The sequence below is a fragment of the Struthio camelus genome, chromosome 4 (assembly GCF_040807025.1).
Source record: "Struthio camelus isolate bStrCam1 chromosome 4, bStrCam1.hap1, whole genome shotgun sequence".
In the NCBI taxonomy this organism is placed as follows: domain Eukaryota; kingdom Metazoa; phylum Chordata; class Aves; order Struthioniformes; family Struthionidae; genus Struthio; species Struthio camelus.
Genome location: NC_090945.1, coordinates 51059424 through 51083377, shown reverse-complemented (window position 1 = coordinate 51083377; position 23954 = coordinate 51059424). Strand labels below are relative to the sequence as shown.

The following is a 23954-nucleotide window of genomic DNA, read 5'->3' as shown; positions in this document are numbered from 1 at the left end:
ATGGCGGTTTGGACTACTACCATCAAGATGATGTCACTACTTTAAATTTGTCCTATGACTTTCTAGCTAGTGTGCGATCTCATGCTCGTTCACCTGCTTGGGGAATTTTGCAGTGTTAGGGTTGCAAGTGTTCAATATTGTTTTGCTCTTCCTGCTCGCTTCTAAGAACGTGACACCTTTTCCTTTTGATGTCCTTACTGGAATCTGGTAGCAAGTCCAGTTATGCTGCACTAGTTTTGTGGGTTGTGCTTTTCAACTTTAAGTGAGCCTGATTCTTGAAAGAAACACAAACTTCTGCACAAATGCCCCATGATAAAGTGCTGTACAAGGCAGCACATGGTTGAGCAGGTCTAATGCTGTTCTATATCTTGCAGTATTCTCAAAACAAATGGGAAATCATCACTTCCGGTATGGACAGCTACACAGAACTTAATGGAAAATCTTAAACTTCAGGATTTGAAAGTAGCCAGGCATTCTGGAAAATGCAGGGAAAAGCTGTGCTCAGTAGCAGACAAAACAACAGCCAAAGTCAGGATGTAGGAGGAATAGTTTAGAAAATAACAGAGGCAAAATGGAGCCTGTACATAAATTGGGGTTCCTCAGTTCATTCTTTTGGGATCAAGAAAGATGTCATAGGGGGTTCACAGCCGGTTATGGGAACCTGCCAGGGCATGGAGACACTTCCACATGGCGAGAGAGGGAAGAGACTCCTCCTGTTGTAAGAGGTTGTTGATTAAAGGACTCAGCGATGTATCGAAAACACGGTGGTAGTAAGGACAGAAAGTGCTTCCTGACAGTAGGATGACAAGGAGACTGTTCCCAGGCTATCCTCTTAACTTAACTTGATCCTGGCTGTAACAGGTGATGTTGAGTTCACTAATTCACCAAAACAGCTCTGTGGGTTGCAGCAGTGATTCCCTGAGTGAGGATGGAGAGGGCTGAAGTAGGGCTCTGCAAGTGCAGGCGAGTCTAAGGAAAAGCAGTGCTGAGCCTTTTCCTATTAATGCCATTATTAATAAGCACAGACCCAAGAAGGATGTGGGTAAATGTTTGATAATCTGTGTTTTTTGTTTTAATACAGATAGGTGAGTCACTTGCTGAGAAGAGTTTTCAGTGAAATTGAAAAGTAATTTGTTAAATGAAAAGCATCTAGGTAAATTAGAGCAGAACACATGTTTAGGCTGTGGAGTTCATGGCCATGTGGTGGTGGTGTGGTCAGCAGTCTTGTGGGATTTCAGAGAGATTAGATATTTGTGTAGCTAATGACAAAATCTGTAGTTTTGATATGTGTATTTACAGTTGTGTATATGTTTAAAAAGTTATAACACATAGATATTAAATTTTTTGTTTATATTATAATTTGCTATAAATCCTTGTGCTTCAAGACATCTGGAATTAGGGAGAACTAATAAACAGATGTTTAGACTGTTACTGAAAAGGTCCTTGCACCTTTCTTTGAAGCACTGAGTACTGTTGACAGTGACAGGGCGCTAAACTTGATATATCTGGGAGTCTTGTTCAGTTTGGAAGTTCCTATAGAACTTTTTGAATTATCATGCAGAATATGAAATCAATAGTATAGCCTCTGTAGCATTGTATAGGATGGTTCAAGCCTCTCCGCATCCCCAAACACGAGAAAACTTTTTAATCTATTCAGTTCTTGTTGATAGAAATTATTTTCTATGGCGCTCTGTTCCACCCTCGTTACTGGCTTTAGGAGAGTAGAGGCAGTGAAGCTTATCCTAGCTCTGATGAGTGCAGTGAGGCTGTGGCCACAGAACAGATCTTCTTTTAGACAACTTCCCCTCCTCTTTTCTTCAACTTGGTGAAAGCACAGATTTAACGTGTTCCCCATGATGCCCCCTCAAGCTCTCACACCCTCATTCTTCCTCTTACTCTATTCCCATCACTTCTTTCATGTCCCTTTTGCCTCTTTATTCTTCCCCCTCTGTAAAGTTGATCATCCTACAGAGATGCTCTCCTTTTTCCCCAAGTAGAAGTGAGAAGGGGAGAATGCAGTTCTGAACAAGTGAATGTAAATGACAGAAAAGATTGATGAAAAGAGCTGAAGGATGACACAAAATGCAGGCTCAAAAAAGAAAAGATCAAAGAGAAAGGAAGGAAAATAAACCCAACCTTGGCCTTTAGTGGAACATTAACCAGTCAGACAAAGAAGAAAAGCAATTGTTGAAGGAAGGGGAAAGGCCAACGGATTCATCTCACCTGACATCTACAATACACATGCTGAAAGGAGAGCTGCCTGACTAGAGTCCTTTTTAGTCGATGGAGAGAAATAGGCATTTTTGAGGTGTGGTTCAGCTGACATAGTTTAGGTGGTTGCCTCAGAAAGAGATGAATTGTGCCCTTAAAGAGCTGTTCTCTTGCTGACTCTGAAGGGAATCTAGTAAACTGTAGTGATATTTGCAGGGCAAGTTGTCTGTGTTTGAAGTCAGATGAGATGTGTCCCCTTTGCAAGAAAGAAGAAAACCGAAGGCTGCCGGAAAAAAATCATTTTACATGGCTTTGCGGAAATTGGCATTATGTGTTCTTAGGTTAACCTTTTAGGTCAGTAAATAGGAATTGGTTCCCGTGTTGTATGACATAAAAACACATCTGACCCAGGGTCCATGTGGTCCAGTAGCCTCTCTGTGATGATGGCCTGTGCTAAATGCTTATGGAAGGAGTATGAGAAATATGACAGGTATAATAGGATTCTTCCCCCTCCTGTGCTGTTCAGGCTCTGGAAACCGCTGGGCTCCCTGAGCTGGAGTTGCATCCCAGAACTATGATCTTTAAGATCATAGTGGACTGTCTTCCATGAGTTTCTGATCACTTTCTGAGTCAGTTTATACTTCTGCCACATAAGGCATGCCCTGATCTAGCTACATATTGTGTGAAAAAATTCTTCCTTTGGATTATTTTAAATCCACTTTTCAATAATTTCGTAGATTGCCCCAGAGTTTCTACACTAAGTTTACCTTTAAACCCATCCCTGCACATGAGTCCTGTATTTTTTGTATCTTCACTTGAGATATATACATATATACACACACATATATATACATATACACATATACATATACATACATACATGTGTGTGTATATATATATATATATATAAATATATATAAAATTTGATGTATTCAGATGACCCATTTGCTTGGCTCATTAATTGTAGAGATGCTTTTCCTTCACTGGGCTAGTATTTTACTGGCTGCGCTCTAAATCCCTTGAATTACCTCTGTTCCTGTGGTTGTTTATTTTCATATTTGATTTTTCTAATCATAAAAGTGTCTGTGCTGCCAAAACCAGCCTTCATTTGAATGTTTAGAAATGTGTAGTGCTGCATGTTTTATCCATGTGTCAGCTTGGAAAGCTGCCAACCTCATAGTCCATGAAGGGGCATGAGTGTTTCATGTGCTTAGAGTTGTATTCTGCCTTCCCTGACGCCAGTGGATATTTTCCTATTGAGTTCAGTGACAGCAGTACTGTTATAAAGAAGCAAAACACTTGCAGATGCGGGAACTGTGTTTTTAAATGAGTGACTTAAAGTCATCAGAAAATCCCTCAAGTCAATCAGTGTTGGCATTTCCTGTTTGTTTTCCTTCCTAGGAGAAGAAGATTTTTCAGATTCCCTGGATGCATGCTGCAAGACATGGGTGGGATGTTGAAAAAGATGCTCCGTTGTTTAGAAACTGGGCAATTCACACAGGTATCAGAACTTTGTTTTCAGGGCAGACTTCACTTTGTTTTTCCCTTTTACAGATACTTTTTCTTTCTTTCATATCCTTGCTTTTACTAACACAGAGAGTGAATTTAAGTTTCCAAATCTGTGGGAGGCGAAGGGCTTCTTTCAAGGTCCTTACTCTCCAGCTTTATTGAGGGGCCATAACTCATTTGAATTGAGACACACAGTAAAACTTAATTGATTCAAACATTAACAAGATTGGGGTCAAAACTGCTGGGAGTAGAGCTTGCTCAGCACTTTGTAGACTTGGACCCTTAGGCTCTTCATGTGTTTCTATGGATTTGAGTCAGACATAATAAAGGTAAATGCTGTGCAAACTTTTCCACCCTCTTGTAGAATTGCATCTGATCTGCAGTGCCCTAGGTCTTTCTTGAGCAGAAACTATTAATCATGTTCTAAAAATGTGTATGAGACTGAGATCACAGCATTCACTTTCTCTTGCAACCTAAACTACTGTTTGAATGCTTGTCTTGAGAGCTGAAGGCTAACTGAAGTTAACTCATGTTGTTATTAATTCGCCTTAGGTTTTCAATTATACAACATATATACCTAACTTTCTTTTCTTGCTTAGGAAAATACCAGTCAGGAGTAGATAAACCTGATCCAAAAACATGGAAGGCAAACTTCCGGTGTGCTATGAACTCTTTGCCTGATATAGAAGAAGTGAAGGATAAAAGTATAAAGAAAGGAAACAATGCCTTCAGGGTGTACCGGATGTTGCCGTTATCTGAAAGACCTTCCAAAAAAGGTAGACAAGAGAACTTGTGAATATAGGTATTGGGTACATTGTTATGATTTTTGTCAGTGAAAACCACTGAGGATACTGGGGTCTACAAAATGCATGGGTTTTCCTTCAGCTGCTGTAATGCCAGATGTTTTTATCCAGACGTTTCCCAGAAGTTTGGAACTTCTCTGTGAAAAATGGACTATGTTACATTAAAAGAACGAGATACTGTGAGAGAGGATCAACAAGATGTGATCCCCCCCAAATTGATGATCTCATGTAAATTGTCGTAGTTCTATTAAAGCCAGTGGAGTTGCGTTTAGATTCTAGTCCCAGGTATCTAGCTTGTTTAAATTCTGGGGCTCCAAGTAAATGCTGCAAAATGGCCAGGGTTTAAAATGAGACAGCGATAGGATGTAAACAGCTGAAAATTTGCAGTGTGACAAACACCCTTAACTTGAATCAGGAGAAATTGTTTTCTGAAGGAGATGTTAATGGGAGTACTGAATTAAAGCACAGGTTCCGGAAGCTGAGAACACCATAGAGAAGAGCTCCTTTTCATTTATCTGTGGTAGCACTTCCAAAATCACAGTCCCCATGAAGTATCCTAATGCATGAAGGCAGCATAGAGCCCTATCTGCCTGTTTTCTAGCTCTTATGGGAGAACTGGATCTCATTTACAGTACCCCTTCAGTCAAGGGTGAAGATTTAGGGGGATTTTAGAACTCCGTGTATTTAACACAGTAAAGCTCTTTCAGAATCTGGAGGCAGGCGTATTGCTGTCTTTTTTTCCAAACAAGGGTAGAAATAAACTCATGCTTTTTTGAACTGAGTGGGAGCAGTGCACATCTAAGTATAGCTGTGGCAGATATGTGGCTGAACAGCAAATGTAGAAAAGCTGATTCTGTAGAAGGACATAGGGATGAAGCTGCCACGTGGAGTTAGGAGTACAAATTCAGCGTCCTGGTTTCCTATACAAGGAACAAACTACCAAGTTTGACATTGTGGGGAGATATCTCTCTGTTCAGAACATTAAACCATGAAACCATTTCTTGAGTTAAGTAACTAAAGCAGGCCGCAAAGAATGAGCGAAAAGTACTGTCCTGCTTGCCCCCACAGAACAATACTGGTAAAGCAGGAAAGACTTGTCTTTAAATCTCCAGCCTTAGTTTAGGGATCAAGTCTTCCACATGCCAGGAGAGGACCCAGCCACCAGGTCAGTCTCATGAATATTTAGTTGCTTATGAGGTAGAAACATTGACTTATTCCTCTGGACCACAGTGCCTAGGAACTTTGGATGAAAAGATAACCTGCAGTCCAAATGCACTGTCTTCCTGCAAAATCTGATTCAGTTCACCCGTAGCTCAATTTGCTGTTTTCTTAAACACACATCTAAAAGGAACATATTAAGTAAATGTGTTTGGAAATGAAGATAAGGAACTCTAGCATTTATGAGGAAGAACTAGGCTAAGAAAAGAAGACAGTCTGAAAAAAGTAGAAAAACTTTGCTTTAAAACTGTTTCTGATCTCTGGTCTATGGTGTGTTTTGTACAATCAGGCATATTTCCCTAAACCATATTCTGTTCCGTTGCAGCTGATTCCTCTCATAGCTGTAAGAACTAGAAAAGTTGGGAATGTAACCCGAGATTCTGGAGCTCGGGGCAGTAGCAGGAGAGGGTTCTGCAGCAAGTCCAGTTGCTATACATCTGTGGAATATTTGGGGACTTGTATATATTCTCACTCACCCTTTCTGCATGCCATGGGGCTAAGTTTGTGTATGAGTGCGACCAAAAGAATTTGGCTGCAAACATTTATAATTCACAGTAGTACCTTGTAGTAGGGATGGGTGAAATGCATGGGGCACATCTGCACAAACAGTGGGAAGAGCTGAGCTTGTATCAGCAGGTCTCAGCCTCCACGGCAGGGCCTGCTCAGAACAGAGCAGGGGCAGCAATGTTGAAGCCTGCCAAGGAGCACAAGGTTTTGTGAGGACCATGTGTGGTGTTCCCCCCCCCCCCCCCCCCGCCCTGGATTCTCAAATCCAGCACGATTGCATAAATGATTGCATGAATTATAATATGTCCGTCCCCCCCCCCCCCCCCACCAGCTGCAACTATTTAAGGAAATATTTGTTGAAATTAACTGTGATCTCTTTTTGCATGTTAAATCAAAGAACCATCTCCCTTTTCCTACAGCTACAATGAGAGTCTCTCTCAAATGTGATGAGACATATATTTTTATTTTTTTTGTTATGAGTATTTTTCTCCTCCTTTCTTCTCCTTTTCTTTCAGAGGCTTTGTCTCTTAGTTTGTGACTCTGAGTTCCAATTTCTTCATCTTACTTTTTGACTGAAATTGCTTCTGTCAGTCCTATCGGCGCTCCTTTCTTGGAGCCGTTCTAAAATGAAACACAAAGCCAATATGTTCAATATGAATTTTTGAGTGCCTAGGCCTCAAAGTAGGTTTAAAATTGAGTGAAATGACTTCTCATTTTCCTATGAGATGCTGGTGTTTTGGAGGCACATTGCGCTATTTCTTAGCGCATAAAGAAGGAGTGGAGGATGTCTCACAGACTAAGAAATCTTTCTGTTGTTACAGGAAAAAAACCAAAGTCTGAGAAGGATGACAAATTCAAACAAATTAAGGTAAGAAGTGGCTATTCAGTTGTGTGAGAGCTTGTAAAAACATTCTGTCGCAAATTTTTTTTAATAGATCCAACAGTATTTTGTGGTGGATATTTGCAAATCTCCCGTACTTGTGGTTTCCTTAAGTAGCTTCGGTTCCATTGGGTGTTTGATTTTTTTTTTTTTTTTTTAAAAAAACGTGAAGCCTTTTGCAGTTGTGACTGACATCATCAGCTGACACAGCCCTTGTGTTGCAATGCTTGGAGGTTGGAAAACTGGCAGTCTTGGCAATAGATTTGCCATTTGTTTGTCTGTGTAAGTAGAAATAAAGTAATTATGGAAGGAATGCTTCTGAACAATGGAACTACCTTTTGGAGCAATTAATTTGTGTTCATAGTGTGTTGGAAATTCATTTTCATTTAGGCAAGGGGGGAAGTTCTATGAGGGCTGCATGTTCTGCTCATATTTTCTAAGTTAGAATAACTCAGTTGTAAATGTCATTGCTCAGTATCTGCGATCTCTGCTTATTCAGGCATGGACCCAAACTCACATTTGTACTTCCTACAGAGCATGGCATTTCCTAGCTTTAGCAGTTCTGATGAGGGCCTTTTTGAGACGGTCAATCTTGAATAGTGGCAGGACTGGGACCTGCTTCAACTCTTTCAAAAAATAAATTGCAAAACTTTCGGACTTTCAAGTTTTGATAAAGTCTGTGTTCTTGGGTCTTCTGCTGAAATCTGGGATTGGATTTCTGAACCCACAGCCTGTAGTAGCGTGTAGTAGTGTCTATAACAGAACAGCAGCTCAGTCCTCTGATACTTGCTTGTCAAGGACTGTCATTCTCATGTCTGTGCGATGCAGTCCATGAAGGCAGCACTGAGTGCAGTGGCCAGCAGGTAGTCTAGGCCAGATGAGTGCTGAGGCATTTTTGAAAAAACTCCTTTATTAAAATTGGATTTGGAAGGAAGAAGCTCTTCTGGCAATCGTGACTTGTGTAATTACATGCCAGAATACTGCTTTATTGGTCTGTAATTTTAAGTTGTCTTTAAGGAACCACGTTTTAACCATGATATTTTGATTTTGTCGCCACATTTGTTTGTTATAATCTGACTCTGATCATAACCTGCATTCGGGGGAGCTACTACACTCTGTCAGAGCAGGGCAGCAGATGCCTTTTAAAGCTGGCAGCAGCACATTGCTGTTCCCCTCCTTCATAATCTTTCTTTTAGTAAAAATATTAAATACGTGAGAAGCCGTAGAGGTGCTTGAACAATCCTGTCCACTTCATTAAGATTAGTCTCACAAGTATTCATTGCCGAGGGAGTTCCAATGATGTCTGGGAGACTATTACTCGTGGCATTATACCTGGAAATAGGTGTCTGCAGGGAGATGCTCTCAGCTTTTGGGAGCACCTTCCTATAGCTCGACTGCCCTGAACTGCACAGAAGCTTTGTGGCAGCCGTAAACTGACCTGGCTGTGCTTCTAGTACATATGTATACTGGTGAGTGGTAACCTAGGTGCATATGCCAACTGCTAATTATGTTATGACCAGTTAGATCTTGTAGGTTTTGAGCTGGGTCCCAGCAGTATTCTTGACTGTTATCCATTATTCTGACAAATGTATACATGAGCTGACTTCCAAATATGCATTAGATTTTAAAATAGATACTTGTTCCATGCTCAGCCACTGTTAGCTATACTATTGAATATTGAAGGCAATAATAGTGAGGAAAGCTGATGGATGACTGATATAATGCAAATATCCATTTTTGAGCATTGAAACCTACTTATACTTTCTTTGCTTGGTGATGTGGATTCCTGAGATCCGAGTTCTCTGGTTTTTATTGAAAGCTTTGCAGTTATGTTGAAAAGCTCTGTTCAGTGAAGATGAGTGGGAGGCTGCTCCATGTTCTGCCTGTTAAATTCTGAGGGGGTAGCATGAACAGAGGGAGAAGCGAAGTATCAGAGGGCAGATCTACAAAGGGACTAGCATAACAGTGTCTAACGTTAAGCTCCGTTGTGTAGCTGCTGCCAGACTCCGTGGGCACCTAACGCCCTAATGCGACTGCTGATGGGGTGAACAATGCTACCAGACCTCGCTGAGCGGAGTGATGATGCTGGGCTTGAGCAGGATGCTCAGTCAGGGCACTTCCCTGCTCATCCCCTCTGCGGAGGAGAGACCTGGACTGTACCAAATCCCTGTCCCACATTAGACAAGGGCAGTCCACCTTGCAGATAAGTGTCTCCCACTTTGCATAAAAGTGTCCTAGCCATTCGACTATTGGTCAGATGGGGCCTTTCTGTTGGAGCATGAGTACTTAGCAATGGGAAGAGGCCATAAGTGTTTGAGTAGCTCAGATAAATATAGAATATATGTTCCTTTGAAACAAAGTTAAGAGCTGAGCTGCCTGCATGAGGCTTAAGTTCCGCCTTGTCCAAGATGCTGCCTGCTGACTGTGCATGCAGCTCCCCATTCAGACCTTTTTTAAGTTAAGTGGCACCTTTCCCCATGCATTTAGCTTAGGCTTCCATCAGGCATTTGGTCACAGCAAAGTTAGGTGATTTAACACTGACTGTGGCAGTGTCCAAGTCCCTTTGTGGATCTAGCACCATCACCTGAGTTCTAAGATATGTTTTTGTTTCTGCAGCTCTAAAGGGGCTACCAAAATAGCCTGTTTTATAACTAGGCCTTAGTAAAACTGAGCAAGTTACTCTGCCTGCAGCGTTCCCACGGGGGCTGCTGCGTTGGCCAAGGGTTTTCAGGGGCATTGCGCAACACTGGAGGCTCAGGGCCCCTAATCTGTCTCTGCAGTCTGTGATCCGTGATGAATCAGTGGGAGCTAATTTTATCTTTTCCAGCTTTGTATTGGATACCTGAACTCTTTGACTTGTGGGTTAACACAACCAATGTGGCTTATCAGAGACCTGACTGCCATTATGCTGAAGCTCCTTTGCGCTCTTCTGATTTGCAAAGGGGCCCTGGAACAGGGCATGTGTATTTTAGCCTTGCTTTTAATGGCTGGAGAGGAACTGACTTGTGACAAAGTGACAGCTCTTCTTGAATTGGTTGCAATTGCAGTGTGTGGCATCCAGAAAACAACTGTCACACTGTCCCTACAGCTTTTGTCCCCATGAGAAAGGTTTATAGGGTTAGTACAGTGAAGGACTGGCATCACAAGACTTGAGGCTTGCCTTTGCCCTACGCTTGCTGAAGTATTTTAGACTGGTGAAAATGGGCACAACACGCCATCAGATCAGACTGGCAGTTCTGCCCCTCTCTGCAGATATCTCTAGGTCAACAGCGATGCAGGACTTCGCTTTCGACGTTGGCGTTATTGGCCCAGAATAAGAGCAGAAGACTTTAGACTTTGTACCTGATAGTCCTTGTCAGGGAGCCAATAAAGGGGAAGAGGCTGGAAATTTGTAGTTAATCCTTTAAAAATGTTCATAGTCTTTTAAAGAAGTCCTGAAATTATGGAATTAGAACTTTTGCTGTGTATTCTGAAGGGAGTTTCTTAGATCTCCGTCCGAATGTAACAGATGCATAGAAATGCATCCTGTGGACAGCTCAGTGTATGTAGAACAGGTGATGTTTTCCCGACACTGTTGCCCTATGGTAATGTTTATGATGTGATCTAAAAGGCTGTATTTAGTGTAAACACTTTGGTTTGCTTTCAGGCTTGCTGCAGAGAAAAATTAAGGCTAGAATTTAGTAATTACTGTACAGAAGCTAAGGCTTCCTTTCAGGGAGCGCTGAGAGACGCAGCATGTTTGGAAGGGAAAGAGGATGAATATTAACTAGAACGCTGTTTTAAAGCAATGTTTCTTCCTTGTTTGTTCCAAATGTTAATCTCTTGTAGTAAATAGCACACTAATTTCTTGCTCTCTGAAGGCTCACTCTAAATCTGAGAATTAAAAATGACTTTAGTTTCAGAGGGGAAGATTTGGAAATGGAATAAACTGTGGCTTCTTCTCAGAGAACCAAAATGTTCGTTTTAGTACTATGTTTAACAGGGAGCAGGGTGTGTGTGTCAGGCAGAAGTGATTTGATTTATTATCATCTCAGAGCAGAGAGATGAATTGAGTCCAGGCTCCTAAAATAAATCAAACCTGACCCAACTGTACTGTTTTCATTCTAGCAAGAGCCAGTTGAATCATCTTTTGGGATTAATGGGCTAAATGATGTCACTTCTGACTATTTCCTGTCCTCCAGTATAAAAAATGAAGTTGACAGTACAGTGAACATTGTAGGTAAGTACTCCTATGCTTTTCATATGTGCTAAGCATACAGGTGACTTAAAACACAATTTCCCGAAGTAGGTGGTATCAGAATGACCCTTTTGACTGTGCCAAACTGACCTTTCCAGCAGCGTTTTGCCTTTTAAGGAACAACACGGTTATAATCATGGCCACGCTTTTTTTGCTAGCCCAGCCCATACGAGGTGCTGGTTGCAAGCCAGCCCCATGGCCTCGCAGAGGTGGTGAGCGGCGCTGCTGCGGCACGGTGCTTCCCCCGAGAGCCAGGGCCTTGCCAGCCTTTTCAGGTGGCTTTTCCTGGCGTTAACTTGCTCCACAGAGTGCTGCTTAGCTCAGAGGGGATTTTAGCTGGCATCGCACAGGAGTTACGCTGGAGTTAGATCGCTGTTTCCCATTGCTCCAAGAAGAGCTGTGTGTAGGGTGCCATTTTATTTGTGATTTTAAATGTTTATATGAAATGGAGGAACTTAGTTCTTTGTACTGGTACCTCAGTAGCAGAGTTAGTTCTTAACATCACAGAGCTAACAGCAGAGATCAGTGAAGACTGTATTTAGAAACTGGTACGCTAGGAATTAGCTGTCATCTCGGAGCGTGAATAATTGGTTCTTGGTAGAATAATTGGGCTGTTTTTGACAGCTCTTTTTTTTTTTTTTTGGCTAAGGTTGTCAATGCAGTGAGGGCTCCTAGAAATGTGACCCATATACTACTTTCTCTAGAATTCCACTTTTCTGCATACAGAGGAGGTGTTTGAAAACTATGTTAATCTTATGTTTGCAGAGATGGTAGATATTATGTGCAGTGACTGTTTTTGATGTCCACTTCTTAGGTCACAGGCCTCTGTGTAAAGTCATTCCCCTCGAGTATTTTTATGGTTGAGGAGTTTGAGTACTTTTCCTCTCTTTATGGCAATTTATTTAACCAGCCCTTGCTTTCCTGAGAATATTAGGACATGGTTTTTGCTCCTACTGTTAAAGAGGGTTTTATAACTTGAAGGAATAGTGTGGTTTATTTCCTGACTAACTTAAAACTAAATCTGAAATGCCCCAAGGCTGACACACAGCCCTAGGGAAGAAGCTTCATACACTGTTGCTTTATTTTACTGCCTTAAAGTCAAACAGGGATCAGTTAAAACAGTCTTTAGAACATATCTGATGTTATCCAAAATCCACTGACATCAGTTGAGAGTCATTTTGCTGCAGACAGCTTGGTTTTCTGCAGGAGAGCATATCCTGAACTCCTGTTTAATGTTATTATGAGATGAATGCATCTCAGTAATTTACAGGACAGGACCCGTAACAGCAACATCAACATACGAGAGCAGTCAGAGGTTTACCATGAAATCCAAGCAACGTCTTCAGAGGAGCAGAGCTGAATTTGCACGTTACAGGATTTCATTTTCCCTTGGACTCGCAGGGGAAATCTCTGGCTAGCTTCTTCTCCCTTTGCCCTGTGGATAGGCTCCAAATCCACTTTCTGGAGCAGAACGACAAGGATTGGGTGTGTAATTGTGATCCTCTGTTGCGTAATTAATAGCTTATGAAGTGTGCTGCTTATCCCAACTGAAGAGAGAAATCCTTATTTAGCACTCCGAGCAGGTTTTTAATATAAGCCGGGGGAAAAAAGGCAAACTAGATTAACTCTGCAGAAATGAGGAAAGTCAGCCGGAAGGAGGAAGAACAGAAACAGCACCTGCGATGTTTTCTGCCATAGTACATCTCAAGGAAAAGCAGTTGCGTTTTTCCCAAGTGAGGAATATTTTTTGCTGCACTGAGGTTATCTCTTGGGGTGGGTAGGAATTCTTCAGGTATCGAGGAGAAAGGTAAAAAGATGGCCTGCTCTTACCATGACGGTGTGGCACAATTCTGATTTCTCCCTGATAAAAATGAACAGCGTTAGAGAGGTGGGAAGCAGTGTTTCCTCCTCCGCTCAATAAAAAGCAGATCGTCTCAGAGCCAGGAAACGGTTGGTTACAGTGAAGATGAAATGCCTAGAGCAAAATGGTAGTAATTGTAGTGATTAGACTTCTTTTTTAAAAAAAAAAAAAATTAGGTACTCAGCAGTCTATTTGTTGGAGTTGCCTCATGAGATACACATCCAGGTTTGGGGTAGTTCCCAGTAGTTACTCAGCACTTTACAAAGCAAAATGAAACACAGCTTTTCCCTGGGAGAAAAACCTGCTACTTTCTTTTTCAAGAAGTTTTGTTCTAGCCTAGTCTCAAGATAACAAGGCAGAATGGTTTGTGTACATATGCATGTGTATTCATGTACACGTATCTTAGTTCATGCAGGAAAAGATTTTATCTTCTGCTTTTCTTTAAATCTCTTTATTAATAATCAGAATAATTAGATCACTTAACAGAAGAATGTCAAGAGCTGCTGTGTTTCATTGCCTATGTTTTCCTACGTCATGGGCCCAGAAATAATATTCTGTCTGAATTTCTACTGACTCAGTACTATGTAGCTTGGTGAATTAACTATCCTGTCCTTTGAAACATCCAATATTGGTCGCTTCCAGAATCATATTACCAAGTGGGATGGACATAAGATCCTATATAAAACTTACATAGGTCCTATGTAAAACTTAGGATAGGCCACCGCATGCATTATTGTATAGTGCTTTTAAGACTAGCAGCAGTTCACAACATGCAAATACATCTGAAGCAGTTTCTTTAGTACAAAATCTTTCTGAACTTTGGTTGAAATTGGCAGGAATTTACCTGTGTGAAGATTGCTCCTGTGTTCCAGTGAAAGAATAGCTATAGTTCTTCCTTTTCTCTTGGATAGTTTTGTGTTCTGGTTAGTCATCCTGTGAGATGGCACCATGCCTATGTGCTGTTCCTGTTTAGTTAGTGACTGTCAGCTCAGCGCTGGATTAATGCAGTTGTCATGTGTTCATACTGCTGGGGTAAAAAAAAAAAAAAAAAAAAGGGAGCTGTACAACACAGAGGAAATTGTCTCAAGCAGCTTTAGAGATCTGAGGTTCTGGCTTTCAACATAGTTTTGCTTTGTCCATTAACCTACTGGTACCTCAGGTTATTCCACTGTTTCAGAAGGTTGTTGTGTGGCACGATTAATGTCTGGAAAGCGTTTTGGGACGCTTGCCAAGCACCCATGCTGCCTTCCTTTCATTGAAATAAATAATGTTAATTTGGTCTTAAACATCATGTGCCTGGGGGAATAGGAAAATCCTCTGTTAATAACTAACCAGACCTTAGCTTTCAGTCACAGACCATGGGTATTATGGACTACAGGTACGACCATATTTTTCTACATGCCATCACTGGCAGTGCAAGGATTTGTGACAACAAGCATCTGTTTGGAGGATCATTCTTGACAGATTCATGCCATATGTAAATCAGATTTCCACCAGGTATTACGTGGCCAGTTGTTTGCATGCTAGTTCTGACCCATTTGCTCTTATGGTGCCGAATTCACATCAGAGCACCTAGAGTCCATGGGGCGTTGGCAGCTTGCTGGGTGGTGACACTCTCTGAGATTTGGAGGGGAAATTTGCAGCCACTAGTTCAAAGCCTCACTAGTCCTAGCAAGTGATGTTCTGGTCAGCCTGGCGTTCGCCAAGGTCTGTATGTCCTGGCGAGACCCCATTTCTGGGTGAATCACAGAATCGTTTAGGTTGGAAGGGACCTCTGGAGATCATCTAGTCCAACCTCCCTGCTCAAGCAGGGTCAAGGAGGAAGGAGTGAAGGAGGGTGAAGGAGGAGCATGGCTGTGAGCTTCCTTATGAAAGCATCTGGACAGCTGGTGTGTCATGGGAGAGCTCAAAGGACATGTTTCCCAGGAGAGCCAGGGGAGAGTTTGGCATTTCCAGTGGTCACAAGTGGAAAGGAAATTTCTTTGAAGGTGATAGAAACCAAATAAATCACACAAGTTTCCTTTAGAAGTCCTACCGAAAGCAGATGGCTGTGGAAGAAAGTGCTGAGACTGAATTAAAGGCTCCAGGTTACTCAAATACCAACCAGTCCTCAAGGATAAACAATCCAGAGGTTCAGTAGGGTCAAGGCATTATGAGTAATACATTTTTTTTTTTTCTTCTAACCCCAAGTTGTAGGACAGCCGCACCTTGATGGCAGCAGTGAGGAGCAGGTGATAGTTGCCAATCCTCCTGATGTTTGCCAGGTAGTAGAGGTGACAACAGAAAGTGATGAACAGCCCCTCAGCATGAGCCAGCTCTACCCCCTACAGATCTCCCCGGTTTCATCCTACGCAGGTAAGCATCCTGTTTTTCTTTTCACAGTTTCTGGGAAACGTTTGGAAGACGCTTGCCAAGCCAGGAGGCAGAGGTCACCACAGGGGAAAAGGGGGATATTCCAGGGTAGCTGACAAAGATTCGGAAACGTCTGTTCTGCTACTTTTCTTATTTTTAGTGAAACTTGAAAACTCATAGTCCTCTTTCTCCGTTTTACTCTGGGAAACGACTCAGCAGTACTTGATCTGAAGATGGAAACATATGCTGCAGTTTTTAGCCTGTGACTAATGGAAAAGAAATCTTTTTAGATATAGTGTAGAGAGGTCTTTGCATCTTTTATTGAAGGGGCATTTTTGATGGTACAAATGATATGCTGCAAATATGTTGTGTCTCCCTTGAACCCTGAGTTATTAAAGATCATCCCCTGAGGGCTCTGGAGGAGTGAATCTGTCTGTTACAAATAGTTTGCAGACTAGAACAGCCATGTAGTGACTGATAACAAGTGGTCCCATGAGCAGCAGAGCTGTGGAAGTCTGGCTTCTAATGCCTGTCTCCTCACCTCTTTTTAGAGATCAGAGAATTCAGATAGATAACAAGCCTTTCCCCAAGTCAGGGTACTAATGGGTTCTCTTCTTTATCTACTGCCTTATTTTCACAGAACTGGTAGGAAGTTAGAGTTTTTGGCACTTACCCTCGTCCAGGTTTGACAATGTGTTCATAAACTGTTAGGGGAGAACGGACACAAATGCACACACGAGCACACCATATAGAGCCCCTGCAATCGTAAAAGTCTTATTTCCATAGGAAACAAGGCAAAAACACATTTGAAAGTAGAAAACGTTTCAGATCCAACCTGTCCTTTCTTTTTTTTTTTTTTTTTTTTTTTTTTTAACATGTTGCTAACTTGCAAGCCTCGGGAGACTGAGATAGAAACTGAAATGTCATCTTTTTAGGCAAACTTGAATATTAAATTGTTCCTTGTGTGATTTATTATTTTACACATGGTTTTGCCTTTGAATCATTAGGCTCAAATTACTTCCAGACACGTTTTTATAAAATATGTATATAAGAATTTTTATCTTTGGGCCAGGGGGAGTAGTATGATGTTCTTTTGAATTGCCTCCAGTGTTAGTCTGACAGATGTTGATGTATGATCATGCTTTCCCATGTGTTTAGTCTGCAATGGCCAGAGCATTTAGAAGGATTTGCAGAGTAAGGCGGGGTGGGGTAGGGGGTGTTTTAACGAATTAGCAGTGGGAGATGAGTCCTTTGTAACATTTGTTCTTTTTCCAAATGCTTCTTGCAAAATTTTTCCTGTATATGTAAACAGAGCAACAGTGCTTTTAACCTCAGCTAAAGGATCTAAGTACTTGAAATGCAAACAAAAGTCAGTACCTAGGTCCGGGAGTCAGGGTAGTTGTTGCTTGGGCTGTAACAATAAAGGGGGGTGATCTGGTGACAGGAGAAACACCCTGACATGCACAAGTCCTGGGCTCCCTCTGCTACAGTCAGTGCAACAAACTAGCATAGAGAAAATGAAACATGACTGAAGTACTTCTGTTATCCCTTGATGTTGTCTGATTATCTTACTGGCCTTCAGCTGACCTAACATATGTCAGGAGCTGCTAACCCATAACTGGGATAGAATAAAGATGATTTTATGCCACTGACATGCCTTTGAACGCATTTCAAGGCAGTTCCTGAGGTTCCTGGTAACTCTAGCTGGAGGCCAGTAAGAAGTGGAGTACCGCAAAGGATCTGTCCTGGGACATGTCCTGTTTAATATCTTTATTAATGACTGGAGGAGGTGGTGGAGTGCATGCTTATGAAATTTGCAGTTGACATGAAATTAGAGGCACTAGTTGATACGCTCAAGGGCAGAGCTGCCATCCAGAGGGGCCTGAGGAGGCTGCAGGAATGGGCCAGCAGGAGCATTATGAAATTCATCACGGACAATTGCAAAGGCCTAGGCCTGGAAAGGGAGAGCCCCATGCAGTGTTACAGGCTGGGGCTGACTGTCTAGCGAGCAGCTCTGCAGAAAAGGCTCTGGGAGTCCTGGTGGGCGGCGAGCAGAAGGCGAGCCAGCAGTGCACCCTGGCAGCAAAGACCAACAGCCTGCTGGGCTATATTAGCAGGATCACAACCAGTAGGTTGAGGGAAGCTGTTATCCCCTGCTACTCAACGCTTGTTAGACCACATCTAGAGCACTGCATGCAGTTTTGGGCCCCGTAGTACGAGAAAGACATCAACAAACTGGAGCAAGTTCAGGAGAGGGCCGTGAGGATGGTGGGCTGGGAGGAGAGATGGCTTTGGGGGGACCCAACAGCAGCCTGCCCAAACATACAGGGATGTTGTTAAGAAGACAGACAGGCTCTTCACAGTGGTGCACAATGAGAGTATGAGAAACAACAGGCATAAACTGAAACAAGAAAGGGTCTAACAGGATGAAAGGAAAAACTTTTTCACCATGAGGATAGTCAGGCAGTGGAACAAGTTGCCCAGAGAGGTTGTGCTGTCCCCATTCTCTGAGGTTTGCAGGACCGGACTGGATAAGGCCCTGAGAAACCTGGTCTGATCTTACAGCTGGCCCTGCTTCAAGCAGGAGGTTGTACTAGAGACCTCCAGAGTTCCCTTCCCACCTGAATTGGTCTATAAACTTCTTTTTAAAGTCTGCATTTGACTTTCAGGATAGGAGTGAGGATAGGGGTCTGCACAGTTTGGTGGAAGCCTGAAATTTGTGACTTGTGACTGCTTCTGGTTTTATCTTGCTCCGTGCAAATCCAAATAGGAGAACCACAGGAGCCCTGACTCTGTGTTCATGTGTTTGCTGGGCAGAATTGCTTACTCTTGTCAGGTGCTATTGCTGAATGGAAGGAAAGAGTTTGACCGTAACAGCTGTGCAGGAACAGTTAGTTTAGCTCTTCTGAAACAAAAAAGGAGCCTGAGGTATCAGCTGTCCTACATAAATCTGTTTTATTTCAAAAACACCTCTCATTCCTTTCTGAGGTTGCTCGGGCAAACGGTATGAGTGGCCCTTATGAGTTTCCTCATATTTCCACTAACGTCTTTAACATCCAATTTTTTAGTGCCTAGGCTGTTCTTGTCAACCTCATCTTGTGTTTGACAGTGATTCAAATAACCTCTCTAACTTTCCATACCCAAGTGGCCAGCTTCCCTGTCTTTGCTAACTATAGTGCTATCTCTTGCTCAGCATTTTATTATGTATAAACATCAAGGATGGATTCCTTTTCATCTGCATCACCCTTTTTTGTTGCCACATGTTTCTTCATGTCAAGAAATATCTGCTTCTTGTCTCTCTGTGGATTCCTTCTGTTGATTCTATCTCCAGGGCCATTTCTCCTTTTGTACAGATTACTTTCTGCCTTCTCTCTGCCTCCCCATAGTTTGGCTTATTTAGCCAACTTTATCACCTTGTCACGTCTCTCTCTATCTAGGCCAGTGAATGAGAAGCCCTGCAGAGTGTTAATTTTATAGGGCTTCACAGTTAGATGTAATATTTCAGGCAGCACCTCTACTTACTGCATGCTATAACTGAGACCCTGAATAGGGGAGGTGCTGGCTTCAGAAGCAATAGTCTTTGGTAGTTGAGCTGGTGGACAAGACGACCATGAGCCAGCAATGCGCCCTCTCAGCAAAGAAGGCCAATGGTATCCCGGGCTGCGTTAGGGAGAGCATTGCCAGCATGTCAAGGGAGGGTGATCCCTCCCCTCTACTCAGCAGTAGTGGGGCCACATCTGGAGTGCTGGGTCCAGTGCTGGGCTCCGCAATGCAACAGAGACATGGACGTGTTGGAGCGAGGTCAGTGAAGGGCCACGAAGACAATTAAGTGGTTGGAGCCTCCCTCATAGGAGGAGAGGCTGAGAGAGCTGGGACTGTTTAACCTGGTGAAGAGAAGGCTCAGGAGGGATGTTATCAATATGTATAAATATCTGAAGGGAGAGCGTAAAGAAGATGGAGCTGGACTCTTGTAAGTGGTGCCCAGTGACAGGACAAGAGGGTGCAAACTGAAACACAGGAAATTCCATCTGAATATAAGAAAAAAAAAGATTACTGTGAAGGTGACTGAGCACTGGAGCAGGTTGCCCAGAGAGGTTGTGGAGTCTCCATCCTTGGAGATATTTAAAAGCCGTCTGGACACAGTCTTGGGCAGCCTGCTCTAAGTGACACTGCTTGGGCACAGGGGTTGGACTAGGTGATCTCCAGAGGTCCCTTCCAACGTCAACTGTTCTGTGAGTCTGTGAAGGTGGGAATGAGGTGTGTTGTGCAGAAGCATGGGGTAGGAGGTTAGCTGGGAGGCTGCTGGGGACAGTGAACGCTAGCTGTGGATGGGCCTTTACAGGGGAAAAGAGGAGTGTGTGTGTGCACGCACGCGTGTTCTGGTGGAGGAGGTGAGCAGTGTGCACAGAGGTGGGTGATGGGGCTATGGTACTCAGGAGATAACAGCATCTATATCTGCTTGAGTGGCGTGGAGGGTTGAGAAATATGCTGGGGGTCTGGGCAAGGGTGACAGAAAACAAAATGAGAGCAAGGTGTAACAACAGTCATAAAATGCAAGAAGTGACAACAAGCCCTTGAGGCAGCAGGTTGAGATAACAGTTCATGAAACAAAACCACACTTGTCTCTTCTGGGGTGGAGTTGCTCATTTTGCAGGGAGATAAAAATATGGATTTGGAAAGAACTTTACATTTAGCCAGGCCTCAAGCTGCCAAGACAGGGCAAGGGAGAGAGGGCGTTTCCTGCTTGCGGGACTCTGCACAGGACAGGGGATCTTCCTGCTGCCCAGAAATACAAGCTGTAAGACAGATCCATTTCTCCCACCTGCACTGCTGTCTTTTCTAGGATGTATCCGTATTGACTGTGATAACCAGGTGAATTTACTCTAATTGTTCAGTGAAGCTGCATTGCCTAGCCCTTAGGTTACTGTGGCAGGGCATCTGTGCTTTTCTGTTGTCTTCTGATTATTTGGCCTCACTCTGATTGTACTTACTTGAAGTGGATCAGGCCTCTTTAGCTGGATTTTGCTACTGTAGATAGAATAACATGAGTTTCATTTTTACTTCTGTTTTGTTTGACAGAAAGTGAAACGACCGACAGCGTTCCAAGTGATGAAGAAAACGCAGAGGTAAGTGCTTTTTGGATTGTTAGCAGTTCTGAGCAAATTCTCAAAAACAATGTCCTGAGTTATTCTTTCCCCTTCTCCACTTGCAAATGCGACTACCAGTGCAGTATTGATTTTAGTCATAGCTGGGGGAGAAAAACAAGCTAGGAAGGTTCAGGGGAGACAAACGTTTGGATGATTGTCTAGTGGAATTGATGTCTATGTGGCTTCCTCCTGATCTATCAAAACTACAAGGAGATTAATTCACCTGAGAAAACAGAATGCGTATTTTGGAGAACCAAAACTATCAGCAGCGCCAACTAGTTTACTAATATGGAGCAAACCAGCGGGCTTTGTCATGTGCATGTAAGTGTGTATACGGGTGTGCCCTTTATGCATTGGCTCTGCTGGGTGGTGTATTTTGTCTTTGTTGCAAGCGTACTCCTTTTGTTTTCCTTAAATGGCATGTGCACTCATACAATGGGAGGAAATGGCTACACGTGTGATAGAAATGCAATTTGAATGAGGTATGTGAGGCAAAAAGCTTTCCTGAGAAGTCAGTTGGGTGTTGCTGAATGAAAGGGATCCACGGAGAAAGTACTCATGCACCCCGTGAATGTTTTTTGAGCTGTGCCTTTGCAAAACCAGCAGCCGCCTTTTCTTTTGCGGCTGCCATCAGGTGACTGGACCTGCCAATCGGCGTGAGTATTTAGAGGCTGGAGGAAGCTCACTGAAGACTGGACTTCAGCACTCAGGCTCCCTGCACTTCAGCTGCGTTTTTGCAAAAGCCTCTTGCCAATCCCTCTCTTGCTGCGTCCCCCTAAAACCCCTCTGAATCCTCCTCCTTGGAGAACTGCAGGTTGTGCAGTTGTTTAGCTGCATGGCTAACCCTCTTGGGTTTGTTAGTCATGTGTTGGTTAGGGTGGAGCCTGCATGCCGACTGCCAGTAATGGCATTTTCAATGACTGTCACATCATTGAAATTCTGCAAGGGACAGAAAAATAGGCCTTTAGTGGATAGAGGCCAGGTTAGCACTTGGCATCTGCTACCTGCTGCTGGTGCAGCTGTAACAGCTTTTCTTCCCCTGCCCTGTACCAGAGGGCTGTATGGGCTGTAATTTTTCCCTGCTTCCATGGGCAGATGAAAAACAAGCTCAGTGAGACTCCCCAAAAGGCTTTGTGTAGTCTGGAAGAGAGAGGGGGAGTGGGAATTCTCTAGCTCGCTTGGCTGGTCGTGGCTGAGGCAGTGAGTCCTCTGGCTCCGCACAGGCAGCGAAGACCCTTCTTCGACAGAACGTGCTGCTGTGGCATGCGTGATGGGGAAAGGAGCAGATGCTCTTCTATGCTTGGCAAACCTCACCCGTCACAATGGACGCACTATCAGGTGAAACAGGTTTTCCTGGCAGCCTTACCAGTTTTAGACGGTGCTATTTGAGAGGTGTGAAGTCTCTGTGGGTTGCCTATTGGCAGGAGGGTGCTCTCTCTGGTAATGGAGGAAACCTTTCCATTTGAAGCTCTGAGCTTTTTGGCATCTGTGTCTGTTTTTATCCTCAGCGTACTGAGAACAAGGCCTTCATTTTCCATCAGGAGAGTAGGCAGAGTGTCTTGAGTGCTGGAGAGCCAACAAAGTTAAGATACAGGACTTCAGAAAGAGAGAAGTGTCTGAGAGCAAAGACATACAAAGCCAGCAGCTAGAGGCTCAGGCTGTAGTGACAGGGTAACTCCTATGCAGTTTGTGGATGTGTCTGTATTCATCTTGTCTTTTGGAGCCCTTCACCAAGTCACGTTCACTCACAGAATCTGTCTTTCTTCTTTTTCTCCCCCTTTTTTAGGGACGACTTCATTGGCAGAAGAAAAACATTGAAGGCAAACAATATCTGAGCAATCTGGGAATGAGGAACACTTCTCATATGCTTCCCAGCATGGCTACTTTTGTAGCCAACAAGCCTGACCTCCAGGTCACCATCAAAGAAGAAAGCTGCCCACTGCCTTACAACAGCTCCTGGCCCCCCTTCTCAGACATCCCTCTGCCACAAGTAGTGTCCACAGCCTCCACTAGTAGCAGCCGACCAGACCGCGAGACACGGGCTAGCGTCATCAAGAAAACGTCAGACATCACCCAGTCGAGAGTCAAGAGCTGCTAAGCCATTGACGGTGTGTTTTTTAGCTTTGTTTTGTTTGGTTTTGTATTTTATGTTTCTCTAGGAGAGGTTCATCCCTTGACGCACATTAGACAAATCTAAGGTAAAGCCTTGGCAATATAAAACGTTGCTGTGTCCGACTCCAGTGCTGGAGTGTTTTTTAACTCAGGACTCCAGCCATCAGTATGTACACCTGAACCCAGACGGACTTCCAAGGTTACTACGTAGGAAAAAAACCAAGAACTTTGGCCCACTCGCAGGTTCCAGTGCTTCATAAGAGGACCAACTGACCACAAGGGAAGTGGTGCTGCTGCGCTTCTTGCTGTCAAGGCTGTGATGGAACTGAAAGCCTCAGAATGGAAGAGAAAATGTGAACTAGCTGGAATATTTTTAAATAAAAAAAAATCTATTGTGAATATTGTACATAGTGCAGTACTAGCAACGTTGCAGTCTGCTTCTGCACCTTATTAAGAAAGCACTTACGAAAAGCCTTTTATTACCTTGCTCTAATTAATGGCACATTGAAGGTCCCTCCCCACCTATATTCTTTTCCAAGGCTATTCTTGCTAAAGTGTCTTTAAAGAATAGAGGAAAGGAAAGGAAGGTAGAACTTCCCATGTGGATTTCATACATTTTAAGACTGCTTTTCTCATGTTTGTTTCTAATCTGCTATGCTTGAATGCCGCGTGGTACAATAGGAAGAAAAAAAAAAACTATTACAGAGATATTATGCAAATTCCCAGATTTAAAAAAGAAGAAGAAAAAAATACTCTAATTCTAACCAGAGCAAGCTTTTTTATTTTTTATACAGGGGAATATTTTATTCAAAGTAAAATTCTAAAGTGAATATAATTTTTTTAATCTTTTCTACAGCAAATTTATAATTTTAAGATTCAGTCCTTGGTTATCAGCAGTTATTACATCCTTGTGGCACATTTTTTTTTTTAATTTTGTAAAGGTGAAATAGCTTTTATGAGCTCATGTAGCAATCAGATTATCCTGTGGATTGATAATAAATATGGTATATAGTTAAATTTTTAATAATCCTCTTGTTTGTCTCTCTCTTTTAATCTTACAGAAGCCCCAGCTGGTATGGGTTTGATAGGTGAATGTGACCTCTCAGAATGAACAATT

At 42.9% G+C, this 23954-nt stretch overlaps 1 protein-coding gene across 5 annotated transcripts in view; it reads left to right on the top strand.

The window, feature by feature from the left end:
- The window catches only part of IRF2 (interferon regulatory factor 2), a 47555-nt gene extending 23691 nt beyond the window's left edge, over positions 1-23864 (top strand). For all 5 annotated transcript variants that reach the window (XM_068942599.1, XM_068942600.1, XM_068942597.1 and 2 more), the window contains 7 exons: positions 3613-3712; positions 4320-4496; positions 7070-7116; positions 11236-11347; positions 15417-15581; positions 20658-20704; positions 22512-23864. In XM_068942599.1, coding sequence (XP_068798700.1) covers positions 3613-3712; positions 4320-4496; positions 7070-7116; positions 11236-11347; positions 15417-15581; positions 20658-20704; positions 22512-22823 — 960 coding nt within the window. In that variant the 3' untranslated portion in view covers positions 22824-23864. The remainder of the gene's footprint in view (positions 1-3612; positions 3713-4319; positions 4497-7069; positions 7117-11235; positions 11348-15416; positions 15582-20657; positions 20705-22511) is intronic.
- The last annotated feature ends 90 nt before the right edge of the window (positions 23865-23954 follow it).